The 13167-nt window shown below is 35.4% G+C and overlaps 2 protein-coding genes across 7 annotated transcripts; one reads left to right on the top strand and one right to left on the bottom strand.

The window, feature by feature from the left end:
- Positions 1–4335: 4335 nt before the first annotated feature.
- Positions 4336–5758, top strand: LOC122397842. The gene is made up of 2 exons (XM_043397281.1): positions 4336–4913; positions 5536–5758. Exons 1-2 carry the CDS (start codon positions 4505–4507, stop codon positions 5628–5630), a joined length of 504 nt encoding a protein of 167 aa, XP_043253216.1. The 5' UTR covers positions 4336–4504; the 3' UTR covers positions 5631–5758.
- Positions 5759–6069: 311 nt separating this feature from the next.
- On the bottom strand, positions 6070–13126 carry LOC122398003. Of its 6 annotated transcripts, none has more exons than XM_043397569.1 (17): positions 12547–12825; positions 11917–12040; positions 11705–11826; positions 11518–11616; positions 11309–11422; positions 10552–10896; positions 10174–10473; positions 9868–10116; positions 9648–9780; positions 9449–9583; positions 8932–9364; positions 8078–8197; positions 7741–7998; positions 7474–7648; positions 6752–6940; positions 6589–6675; positions 6070–6513 (listed from the first exon to the last, which is right to left on the bottom strand). In XM_043397569.1, the coding sequence occupies exons 1-17, from the start codon at positions 12694–12696 to the stop codon at positions 6415–6417; spliced, it is 3132 nt and encodes a 1043-aa protein (XP_043253504.1). In that variant the 5' UTR covers positions 12697–12825; the 3' UTR covers positions 6070–6414. The 6 variants fall into 6 exon arrangements, with proteins under 6 accessions (XP_043253504.1, XP_043253505.1, XP_043253506.1 ...); XM_043397570.1 differs by having other exon boundaries at positions 11705–11808; positions 11923–12040; XM_043397571.1 differs by having other exon boundaries at positions 11705–11805; positions 11923–12040.
- Between the last annotated feature and the right edge of the window lie 41 nt (positions 13127–13167).

Genomic DNA, 13167 nt, shown 5'->3' with positions numbered 1-13167 from the left:
ACAATTGTACAGGGTATTCGGCCATCCTTTGAATTCTGGAGGCCAAAATAATACGAAAATCAAGATTACCAATTTCTTGGTGGAAGCTTCGTTAAAAAGTTGTTAACGTTTAAAGTTTCGCCCATACTGAATTTTTTTCTCGAAAGTGAGCAGGATTTCGGGGGTAGATGTATTCACCAAAAATGATTGTAATTGACCCCCGCAACCGAAAATAATTTTTCCAGAACGATTCGAAATTTTTTTTTAACCGAAAAATTTAGGCACCTACTCGAATTTTTTTCTCGAAAGTGAGTAGGATTTCAGGGGTAGGTGTATTCACCAAAAATGATTGTAATTGATCCCCGTAGCCGAAAATAATTTTTTCGGAACGATTTGAAATTTTTATTTTCGTCGAGAAATTTAAGCACCTACCCCCTGTCGATTTTTCTTAAAAATTCGTTTTTCATTTTTAATAAATTTGGTTGGCGCTATACAGAAAAGTTGTTTAATACTTTCTTGTAGGTATCCATGAACTCTACTTCCCCCCCCAAATTTGAATGAAATATATTCACTATTGTAGGAGTTATGGCTGTTTGGAAATTGGACGTTTTTTATTGGTTTTTTTTTATTTTGCGGGGTTAAGGAATAACTTTTCATATATTTTTGGAATGTCCACATATTCTTCACCGAAATACGCGTTGTTTGCATTTTAAAACATTAAAATCGTCCAATCCGTTCAGAAGTTATGCCACTTTAAAGATTCGCATGAAATTTCAGGCCTCGGATTCTATTTTCGCTAAGGAATTTTTTTCTCAAAAGTGGGTAGGATTTTGGGGGTGTGTCTATTGACCAAAAATGATTATAATTAACCCCAGCAACCAGAAATATTTTTTCCAGAATGATTTGAAACTTTTCAATTTCCCCGAAAAATTTCTTCACCTACCAAATTTTTTTTCTCGAAAATGCGTAGGATTTTGGGAACACGTGTATTCACCAAAAGTGCTTGTATTTGACCCCCGCGGCCAAACATAATTTTTTTAGAATGATTTGAAATTTTTAATTTAATTTTTTAATAACTTTCGACATTCTTGATTTTCGTCTTATTTCGGCCCCTAAAATCTTCCATTAAAATTTTTCCCAACTGAACACCCTGCACAGTCTGCGTAAGCAAGTTTGCTTGAAAACGAGATCCGACGGATAGCCAAAGTCGCCATGGAAAATAACTAAAAACGAGTTTTCTGGGTTAGACGTTCCTCTCGCGGTATGTAAAACATTCGCAATTTGTTTCTTCGTCCCCAAATTCCATTCTCCGGTACCACGGACGGTATTTTAGCCGCAAAAGTAATGAATTCTGGGTCCACTGTGCGTCGCTGGAATTTCCCTCCCCGAAGTTAGAATACACACACCGCCAACGCTAGTTCCTAGGTTACGAATGGTGCAATAATTATTCGCGTTAGAACTTTAAGCAACCGTGAAACGCGCGTCTCTGATGTTTCGTCGAGGAACCGGTGTGTTTTCAGTTAATCGCGACTGCAGTCGGTGATCGCGACAATGCTACCGCCATACTGCGTCCCATTGTTTGCCTGGCTTTTCACGATAGGCAAATTGGGATGCATAAAAGCGAATTGCAGCGTGACGCAACGAAGTCTGTTGCTGTACGAGACCGCGAAGCTTCTTGCAATTGATGTATGGACCGTCGCTTTTGCTAAAGTTTACTTTTTACGTTCCAGGCACTGTTACTCTCGCGGCTGCTAAATTTCCGCGTGCAAATATATGCGTGGAAACGACGTGCCCCGAAGGCTTTTTGTTCGCCCCTCGACCCCCTCCACCCGAATCAATTATCGTTTCATTCCGACGAAATTACCGATAATTCCAACGCCTGTCGGATTAAGGATCGATGTTTCCAAAAAAGCGCAAAAATTTTGGTGAGTTGACATAAGCGGCTTAGCGGCGTGTGTCTATGGGGCAGCTGTACCGTCGATCTATCGAAAACCCATCTCTTTATATATATTGTTCATAGCACGAGCATTAATCCCGTAAATACCGAAATTATCCGGGAAGGGCTCTCTCCGAAAGGCAGAAAAGGGCGCAAAATCACGGTAACGTGTAATCATTCGTCCAGGTAGAGACCGTGCACGAATACAAGGGCCATTTTGCAAATTCGAAAAGTATGCGAAGCATCGTTGAACCCGTTCGCGATTTCATAGATAATTTGAATTCCTTTCGTAGCAAATTTCGAAATTACTCGACGGTATTTTGGAAATAGAATCCGAAACGATGTTCGTGCGTATTAAACGCATCGTTGAGCGTACTATTTTCTAATTTTCTATTAAACTCCTCGTTTTGTTACGATAAACAAATTTGTTAACGTTCGATCGATGTTCTTCGTCGCGCCAGGATAGTCGATGGAGCCGTTTCAACGACGTTGAATAATTAAAATGACAGGAAAATAAAACCTAAAGAAGCTATTTGATTCCAATGGGATGTATTCGGGATTAGAAGTGTGTCCGAATCTAACCACAGAATTGGAATCCTAAGTGGGATCAGCCCAATCAGAATCCGATCGGCAAACTGTTGCACTTCTAAATGAGATCGGACTAGATTGCACGATCAAATCCTAATCAGAGCATGGGAATCGAAACCGATCTCGATTAGAAACCAAAGACTTTACCACGCTATTTGCTGCCGTATCGTCTATTGAACAATTTTGAGCAAACGATATAATTAAATAAATTCAAATTCCAGAATATACTTGTTCCAATATCTGTCTGTGGGGTTGCTTAAAATGAGAATGACATATAGTACGTTTGAACAAATAACAAATCGCTTTTCAGGAAGATCCTAAATCATATGAAGGCAAAAGAAATTTTCGAAAAAATGTGCAATGAAATGGTATGGCCATCTAGCGGAGAACATATTTCTGTACATCGACGCCGTAGATATCTGCTGATGATGCATAAAATAGACTTTGCAAACAATGTTTTCTCGTGTTAAGAGATCCAGGACACGAACGAGGTATAGAATAAACGTTGCAACAAATTATTTTTCATAACACATAGATTGGAGACCCCTTATAATTTCTGTGTCACTTGCAACGTTATCGGTGCACACTGGAATTCGAATTTAGCACTCATGGTGTTTAGAATGAAGACTAAATATTGGAAGAATTTAATTATTTTTGAAGCAATCAAAATTAGGTCTCAGGAGTAGTATCACAGACGAGGTATACGAGTCAAATACACTCGTCTGTGGTCAAATACAGATCGATTCATGTTTAGATCACTTTCGACTCTCGGTATACTTAGTTTTATTTCTCACCGTGTACGGCGTTGAATTCTTATTCCATACTAAATCAATAACGTTGAATTGGCAAAGAGGTTTTCTACAGTCCCCAGAGTCTTTGAATAGAAGGTTTCATCGAACATATCCTGTCTACCATATACTTCGTTCGCAATTTTATTAATATTAGTAATATTAATTCTTACACAGAAGTTTCTACGGAATATCTATGGATCATTTTGCGGTCGGTAACATGGACCTGTCGCTTTCGTCAAAAATTAGATGCTCTTGTCTTAATTATATTTACCTGTTTCTGTAGATTCATTGGAAGTCATTAATTTGTCAAATTAACCGAACGTGTCAGGAATCATAGGGCAGTCGATATTCATAAATAGATCGTATGTTGTCAGGTTTGCTGAAACAAATTTTAATGGGAAAGTTTGTCACGTTTTGCACATTTGTATGATTAAAAGTATAGACAAGTGAGGTAATCGACCATTTCACCAACAGTTCTATAATCGACGTGTGTGCCAAGTGGGTGAAGTCTTCCCCTCACAATATATTCTTCAAGCAAAGCGATTCAATCGGGCAGTCTACAGTCTGTGAATGCGAGAGGAAAGTTTTTAGGCGTAAATGATTTCTTAAAATAAACCGGTAATCCGCGAAACCTTCGAGAAATGTTTTTCAAATGCCGAGGAAAAGTTTGTTATTTCAGTTACACTGGTGCACGAGGATGTATTCAATTCTTGTGAATAAAATGCTTTCAATCCCGCTCGTTATGCAACCGCGTTAACCAATGGGAACACAGCATTGCCAACAACCGTAAACTACGCGAAGAGACCTCGAGCTCATTGTAACCATTTCAAAATCATATTTAAAGTAGGATCATCCTTCAAAAATACTTTTAAATGCTTGAGTCAGATGCTAACATAAGTGCAATAAATTTCCATGTGTGGGTCGATTGTTGGAAATAAAAGTTGGTGGGGATTTGAAGAAACGGACTAAACGGAGCGACGAAGACCGAACGTTGCCGATTCAACGTTCGAGTGTATTCGGCTTGGTATACGAAGTTCAGGTCTGAATCGGGATTTCCGAACTACATTCGTCGTTCGCCTCGAGAAGTGTTAAGATCGTGTCCGTTCTATGGTGCTATTCTATTTTTCTTTACATCGCGTGATCAAACTGCACATATTTTTATACACTCCCCAATTTAATATAAAAAAATCGTCTCTAAGATATATTAAGTATGGCGTTAACAAGTGGTGCTATGTATAACGCGCGAACCGTCGTTCCATCGTTCATGTCGTCAAATACATATTACGGTTACGTGCCGCCCTATAGAAAAGAAAATCAACCTAACGCTGTGCTCGAGCATGCGGAAGTTAATGAAACGTCGGTATTTGATCGCTGTTCTTACGATACAGCTATGGAAACTGACGATGACGGATGTGATTATTCTATGGCATCTCGCTATATGAATAACGCTTCCGTGATTCTAGCTGCGTCGGCACAGTGTCGGTTGAAAACTAACGATCACCAACAACACCGTCAACAACAGGCGGCCCACGGCGACGCGGATACGCTTCGACGCCGGAACCGGAAGCGGTGCAACGATGATCTCAGTCCTACCACCGAGCTGAAAAAGTTTCGTGAAGGTAGGAGAGAATTCGTAATTTCATTCTTTCGAATATTTTTGTACGAAGGATGAAGAGAGACGACTGAAATTTCCATTTACGTGGACGTTACACAAAACTGCGACCTCATCAAATTCATATTCGTACGTGATTCAAATAATCTTGTTAGAGGTCGTTGTTTCCTTCGCCCTCTCTGCGTTTAAGCGGGAAAATTTTTGAGCGCGGGAAAACATTTATTGTAACAAAAATACACGAACCGCTACCGATGAAAATGATTAAATGATGCTATCATTTAATGTCACTTTGATAATATGTTTGCATAATTAAGATATTAAAATGTATGAATATCCGATTTTCCCTCCTGAGGGGGACAAGGATTGTATATTTACATGTGACCACAGAGATTTTCATCCGATCCTGGCATTAAATTTATTTTGAAGCTTAATGCATCCTGTCATCTTCTGTACCATGGATAATGGTATGCAATGGAAAGCACAGGTGCTAATATTTTTTCATAAACTAATGACACTTAGTAAGTTTGGTCTTTTTTTGATGGTAAGGACATAATTTGCTGACAAAATGGAAGACATATAGGATGTATCCAACTAAATTAGTTTTGTTAACTCATCGGGTTTTCTTTCAGAGGCGGTGGTAACCACCACACACACTATGGTACAGGGAATACAAAAAACAATGGATTGGCCAAGGTGTCGTATGAGTCTGAACTACTGCATCTAAATACAAATGGTGATGAGACCTGGGAGCAAGCCGCTATCATAAACAAGGGCTGCTGTTGGGCAGCAGGTAATGATAATCTATTAAATAATTCAGATTGTAAACATTTATTGTCAAGCAATGGGTTCAAATCGATTGAAAACAATGTTGAATATGAGAAGATTTTATTTGAAACTCATGGGTGCTCTATATATCACCTTCATCGGTTACAACTGCTTGATAATGACTGCACAGAAACAGAATTTTAAATAGAATATTTGACAATCATTTTTAATGTTTATATTTTTTGTATTTGTAATGCAAAGTGTATATTCATTATGCATACGTATGTCATTGCACTGTATTGTATGATTAAAAATAAATATTTACTTTTCTAAATTACATTCTTCTTATTATAATCTAAATAATACATGTTACGAGTAAGAAAGTTTTTTTTCACAACTTTTCTTTAAAATTAAATTATTAATGCTTTAAAAATTACTTCAAACAATAAAAGTACAATACTTAACACGTTCATCGCCGCGTCAAATACGGACGACGAACGTACTAAGGGAATAAAGGTTGGATTCCGACCAATGTAAATATGAATGTGAAGCTTTGAAATTCACAGAAAAGGTATGAAAACCTGTATGATACATTGGTTCAATGAGTACTAAATTGAAATATTTTATCAAACAATCCATCAGAATATCATTGCACTGATTTTCGTTCCTCTTTCTTCAGCTTTTGCAATCAGACCTTGAAATTCTTTTATCAAACAATGCATCAGTATTTAATATGTATTAAACTAATCTACATCTATTTCACCAAATGCTACTTGAGTAGGTGCTACTGGTCCAGCAGCCTCCTCTTGACCTTGGTCATTTTCTTCTTCGTTATTAGAAGGCTATGAAAATACAATTCAATTGTATTTCCTACTAGTCACTTTAATTCTCATTCAATTGTCTTAACTTCGAAATACCTGTTGATTACCAGATGATTCAGGTCTTGATTGATCAGCTTCTGCCAGATCTTCATTGCAGCCTGGTTTAATAGCAGGTCTCAGACCCTGTACAAAAAATATATTAAATATTAAATATTGTTTCTACTGTACGAAATAATATTTTTTTATTGAAACAGCTTACTGGTATATCCCAATGATCTATCCATGGTAGATGTATAGTAGGAGATGATGAACTTCCTGCTTGAGATGATACAATTAATTCTGCTACAGATGACTGATTTTCTGTACTCGCGCCTAATACTGCGTCTATTTCAGAATCTTCATCGCTAGACTGACAACTTTCACTAGCCGTTTGATCGATCGTTTCATTCTATAAAAAGTTTAATAAGTGAATGTGATTCATAAATATATGTGTATATGCGTGTTTTCACACACATGCAATAGGTTTTTTTTTGTAACTGGGGGTGTAAAGGAAATGCAACGGTCAATCTTTTTCTTTTAATGAAACTACTAGTTTTCTATGGTAAAATTACTAATAAATTCTGAGTATGAAAATATTATGGCACGTCTATCCTAAAGCTAACATTTTTCGAGCGATTTGGCTACTAAAGTATTACTATTTGACCTTGAATGACCTTAAATTTCATAGTTGAATTCGTCCTCTGAATCATAAACAGTATGCTGTTCTTTGAAATTGCAAATACTGAAATGCATATCCTGCAAAATTTAATTTTTTTAGTTATACCATTACAAATGTCAAAAATATCTCTCTTCTTTACACTCTCCTTTACAAAATTTTTTGAATGTATTTTCGTATATCATCAAAAGTGAGTTACTCGGGTGATCCATCTTATGTGCATCACCCTGTATATGCATATAAATAAACATGAGAAGTGTACAAACCAATGGATTGCTTGGAGGTTGCATATCTTGTAAAGCACGCAGTAATCTCAATAAACGAGGTCGTAATCTATGATCTTCGCTTATGGTCTTGATTTCCCTTAATACAGTAATTAAATAATCTGGTTGTTTCTTATTCACTATAACAAGTGAACTTAAAACTTCTTTCATTTCAGAGCTGTATAATGCATTTAATAATATATATACTTAGTTAGAATATTATTTTCAGATTAATGTAATTAAAAGGTAATTGTTTAAAAGAAACTAAACCTTAAAGTTTGAAATGGGTGTTCATCATTTATTATAGATGGGAGACGAAACGATGAATGTGCTTCTTCCCAAAGGTTATCAACTTGCGGTTGGGATACTTCATTTGTTAGAATATTACTACGCGTAACAGCATTCTCTCTTTCCTGCTGTTGTAAGTTCGATTGTAATTGCAAATTCAAAGAGTACTGTGCTTCTGCTCCGTTTAACGAAGGCAAAGGTATATTATCACCTCCTTGTTCCCGATTACGTTTGTCCTTTCTGCGGTTAAAGTTCATAATGTATGAAAATAGAATTTCATTTGTATATGCTTACTGAATAATTTATGTAAATTACATACATAAGAGAGCTATTAACACTTGCTATAGCATTTCCAGACGATGTTGAATTTCCAATGGGTCCTGAAGTTGCATCCGTCATAGTTTTTACACTTCCTGATAGTAGATTTTGTCTGGAGTAACTGAAAATTTAAAAAACGAACATATAGTTATCAATTTTATTACACGATTATTTTTCAAATGTGCATACCATGCTTGAGTAAATGTCTGGTAGAACAAAAAACATAACGAAGGGTACAAAATAGTAACACATTGGTGACATAAAAAGAAAGGGAAGCTGGTTATTTTTGTTTTAGCATGTATTGTTAGTCGAGATCAAAATATTTTAGAAGTATTTATCCTTGAACACATTGTATTACATACCCATAGTTTACGTACCACATATACTATCCTCATTTAGTTTCATATTCATTAACCATTGGACTATAGAATCAAAATCAATAGTTTTTACTTGCGATATGGTTTAAACGAGGGTAGTAATAAGTAAGAAGTACAAGTCAAAAAGTGCACAGATAGACCGTGAAGTTTATTACTTTATGTAATGATACATTAGGTTTACACAAAGATGGAAGATGGATGTGCACGATCTAATAATTATAAAATACCTAAACTCATAAAAAATCGTATTTTTTAATGGTATTCAATCGAGAAAAAAAAAGAACATTGTTTATTTCATATAATAAAAGATCTGTAAAACTCAACTTCATAAATCGGAAAATAAATCTTCTATTAAATGATTACATAATTGAAAAATCTTAGCTTCGTATATGATACTATTGTATCAATGTCGATAACACTTCCACAGCGCTAGGGCAAATGATAAAATTTATATCAGCGTACATATATGTTCTATTACCTTCTGAAATTATCCCAATAGTTGTTTGCTCTGTTCCCCGGTGGTACTTGATTATTCAGTTGCTGTTGTTGTTGTTGGGAATTTGCAGAAGTTGCACCAGCATTGTGAGATAACGCGGGAGAAGAATTTGGTAATGACACCAAATTCGGTAGTGATGAACTTGGTGGCAATGTAGAATCTAATGTTTCGCCGAGATGATGAACATTACGGCTTAAGTTAGAATATTCATCATTATTCTCGCTGTTGTTACTTCGCTGTTGCGATTGGTTTTGTCTCAGTTGCACTTGTAACTGTGTAACAGCTACACGCATAGCTTGCAATTCACGTTGCTGTGACCACAACAATTGGCAACATTGTTGTAATGTTGTTCCCATCATTTGAAGTTGTTGAGATTGAGACCCTAACAATAATCGCTGATAATAATCTGACGAAGCTAGAAGGAAACATCAAATTTATTGCATCTCGCAATTATCGTGTTTTAGTTTCTTACTGTCTTGCTACTATTTATATATTTTACCAATTTGTGACTGATTTAATGGGGGTGGTATCCACCAATTCCCATTGAATCCATTTTCAATTACTGCCGTTTGAGGACCTATATCCATTAAATTTTCTGTGGATATGCCATCTACACTTTGATCATTAGACCCTCCTGCATGCCAAAAGGTAATTTTGAAATTAAATGACATAGTGAATATAAAATAGATTTTATTTACCTGTTGCTGCTGAAGGGGGCCAAACGTTAGCGGGAGTACTTGTATGACTGATATGTGAACTGGAACTTCGGTGACTACTTAAATCGGTTGGTCCTCCCATGTCGCGATTGATGCTAGATGATTGAGATGAATCCTATTTTTTTTTATGAAACATAAATCATATAAACGTTAAATACTAAATAATTTATGTAAAAATAATCACAGTTTTGAAAATAGATACCTTCCGCATAAGATCTTCAATTTGACGTCTTTTTCCTTGATTTGGTTGGATCTCGGAATTGCTGTTATTATCTTGTTTTTTATCAGAAGAGGTTGATGTAATTGATGGGGGAGGGGTTGATGTCGGAAAGACGGATGTGGAATTCGAATGAATTGTTGATGCAGCTGCTACTGGCCGTTTCAATCGTTGTATTTCTGCCCTAGTTGTTTGTAACAAAGCAGATTGTTCTCGAAGTTCTTGTATAACGGCCTGTAATATAAATTGTTGTAACTTATAACAAACTTTATTTATGTTTCATGATTTTACCTCAATGTCTTCAACTGTTAGTCTATCTCCAATGTTTCTAATTTTTTCATTATTTATCTCGTCAATATCACTTTGTCGTTCGAACGAAATATTCGTCCCATTTTCTTCTTCGTTAGTGTCCATAGTAGCTGCAGTTTCCCCATTCATATCTACTTCGGGTTCAGCGTCAGAATTAGAATCGAGACAATCACGAGCTGTTGTTATCTCTTTCATTAATGCTTTCAAATGAGCAAGTTGTGCTTTCATAGCTTCTAACTCAGCAACTTTATCTCTTCCAGCATTTCTTAAACCTTCAGAACTCTGAAATATACAAATATAATCTAATAATTTCTTTTTATATTATCTATATCAAATTAATAAAAAGAGTAATATACTAACACAACTACCCCTAACAGACATCTCTACAGCTTGGAATGCGGCTACGAGGTGATCCATATGTCTCTTTTTTGTTTGAAGTTGAGCCAGTTTTGCAGTTTCAGATTCAAGTTGTTCAACATTCACGGGCAATGATTGACTTAAACCAATTGAATTTTGATTTACTTGTTGTACAAGCGCTTGTCGAGCTTGACGGGCTTCGCTTAATGTTTCCGACACACGTAATTGCATTCCAATTACACTAGCCTGATGTTTTAATAAGTGTGCAAGTTTTCGCTGTAATTCTTCCATCTTGCGTAGTTTTACTTCCCTACTTGATTCACCATTCTCGTCGTCATTTTCACCATTCTGAAAGAAAGATAATCGATGAGTTTCATTTTCAATGAATGATAAATTTCTATGCAGGATGTTCGACCGCCCCTGGGAAAAATTTTAATGGGAGATTCTAGAGGCCAAAATAAGACGAAAATCAAGGATACTGATTTGTTGACTGAGGCTTCGTTAAAAGGTTATAGAAACATTTCTGGCCGCACGGTATATTTTCGGTAAAGAATTTTTTCTCAAAAGTACGTAGGATTTCAAAAATGATTGTAATTGACCCCCGCAACCGAAAATAATTTTTCCAGAATGATTTGAAATTTTTAATTAAATTTTTTAATAACTTTTTATATTCTTGATTTTCGTCTTATTTTGGCCACTAGAATCTTCCATTAAAATGAGTTCTCAAGAGTGGCTGAACACCCTGTGTATAGACAGTAACCTCGCAGAATATTCCATGATTTTGATATTGCTCCAATAGTCTGGACAATTTCCTTTCACTGTCATGAAGACCCTCCAGCAATGTACCCAACTTTTCAGTTTGAGCTTGTGCACGCTGTACAGTAATTATACAAAAACGTAAATATGAAAAGTATGTAATACCGCGGGGGAAAAAAATTTCGTGCGCTTGATCATTTTCTATACAATTACCGAATCGCTAGATTGATTAAGTGAATCCATCAGTGATGTTGTAACTCTGATACACTCTCTAATCTCATTTAAACGAGATTCTACTTGACTTTGGTCAGGCTGTAATAAATTCATTAAGAAAAAATTATACTCCCATTTTATCTTAAAAAATATCAACTATTTAAGTAAAATAAGAGTGTTGTATTACCATTTTATCAACATTAGAAGGTTTTGTTCCTTGAAATCTTGGAGGTGATTGAGTTTGAGAATCTGTGGGTGGAACCATTTTTCGCCTATATGTGATTTCTTCTGCTGTGTGATTGTATGGTCATCCACAAGTATACGATGCCATTGCAATAAGATTTAGAAGTTATTAGGTAAGAAATTATGAAAGCACAAGGAAAAACAGAATATTTAAACTTTTACCAAATTCGGGTATATCTTGATAAGCTGTTGATGGTATTGAAGAATCTGATCTTGTGTTACTATTCTTCTTTATCCCTAAATGTTCCCTTTCACTGACCGGTTTCCAATCAAGTTGATACTGTTTGATAATTTGGAAAATAGAAGAAATTGATTGAATATATAGAGAAATGACTATAATTTCTAGAAATGGTGAGTGGAACACTGTAACTCTACTGCTTCGAGGTAGAATTGTATCTGGATATGTATTCTTAGAGAGAACTTCCCCACTATTCAGCTATCTATTAATAGATTATCTTTTGAACTGCTATATACAGATGCTGCATAAAGTTTTCATTTACAAAGTTCAAATTACATTAAATTTAGAAATTATGTTATTTTTAATTATTGTAAAATGTTTAACACCGTACAATGATAAAATGTATTCTATACTTCTGATTAGCAACATACAAATTAAACAACAACAGAAGTATTTAAACTTACACAAGAAAGATCATTATTTACCTTGTTACCTTAACTTAAAAGTAATTAATGTATAATACATTGAATTATATATTTTAACAAATAATTAACAAATAACTTGCAATAACAAGTAAAGATAGCATACATATTTTTTAATCAGTTTACCAAATTGTTAGAATGCTGTGCATGTCCATGATAAGCAGAATGGTTTGCAAATTGATTAGCATCTGATTGTTCTCTGTTTCTATCATTTCTTCTATTGCTTTTTGGTAGAGTACCCGTGTTGCGTGGACCATGATTAATACCCGATGACATTCTTTTCGTTTAAATATTCTTACACCGTTGTGAAAATCCCTTTGTTCGTTGACTTTTCGCGGTTAACCTTGTTGCACAACTTTTATCGCGACATCGTTTTAGAAAAACGTAACTTTATACGAACATGAGGATGTCATTTACCTGTAACTATTACAGAGTCGATTATACGAGAAGGTGCATTTCGAACATGTAATAAATAACTGAATCGGTGTTCGTCCTAACAAATGTTATAAGACGGTAGTATAAAAGTATGAATTGGTATTCACGAGACTCTTACGTCAAAATACTTGGCAGACTAATAAAAAGAATTGGATACTATAAATAAGTTAGGCCATTGACGCATTTACCGCGATGATTATAAGAATATATCGATTGTAGTATACAAATCACTCTCGGTTACTCATGGTTACTTGTGGCCACGGCCATTTTTAAATACTTATTTGACATGTTTGGTTGTTAATTACAACATGT

The sequence above is a fragment of the Colletes gigas genome, unplaced genomic scaffold (assembly GCF_013123115.1).
Source record: "Colletes gigas isolate AHSC1104 unplaced genomic scaffold, ASM1312311v1 Colletes_gigas_Sc00010, whole genome shotgun sequence".
NCBI classification, from domain to species: Eukaryota; Metazoa; Arthropoda; class Insecta; order Hymenoptera; family Colletidae; genus Colletes; species Colletes gigas.
Note: the sequence above shows the minus strand (reverse complement) of the source record. Positions and strands in the feature narration are given on the sequence as shown.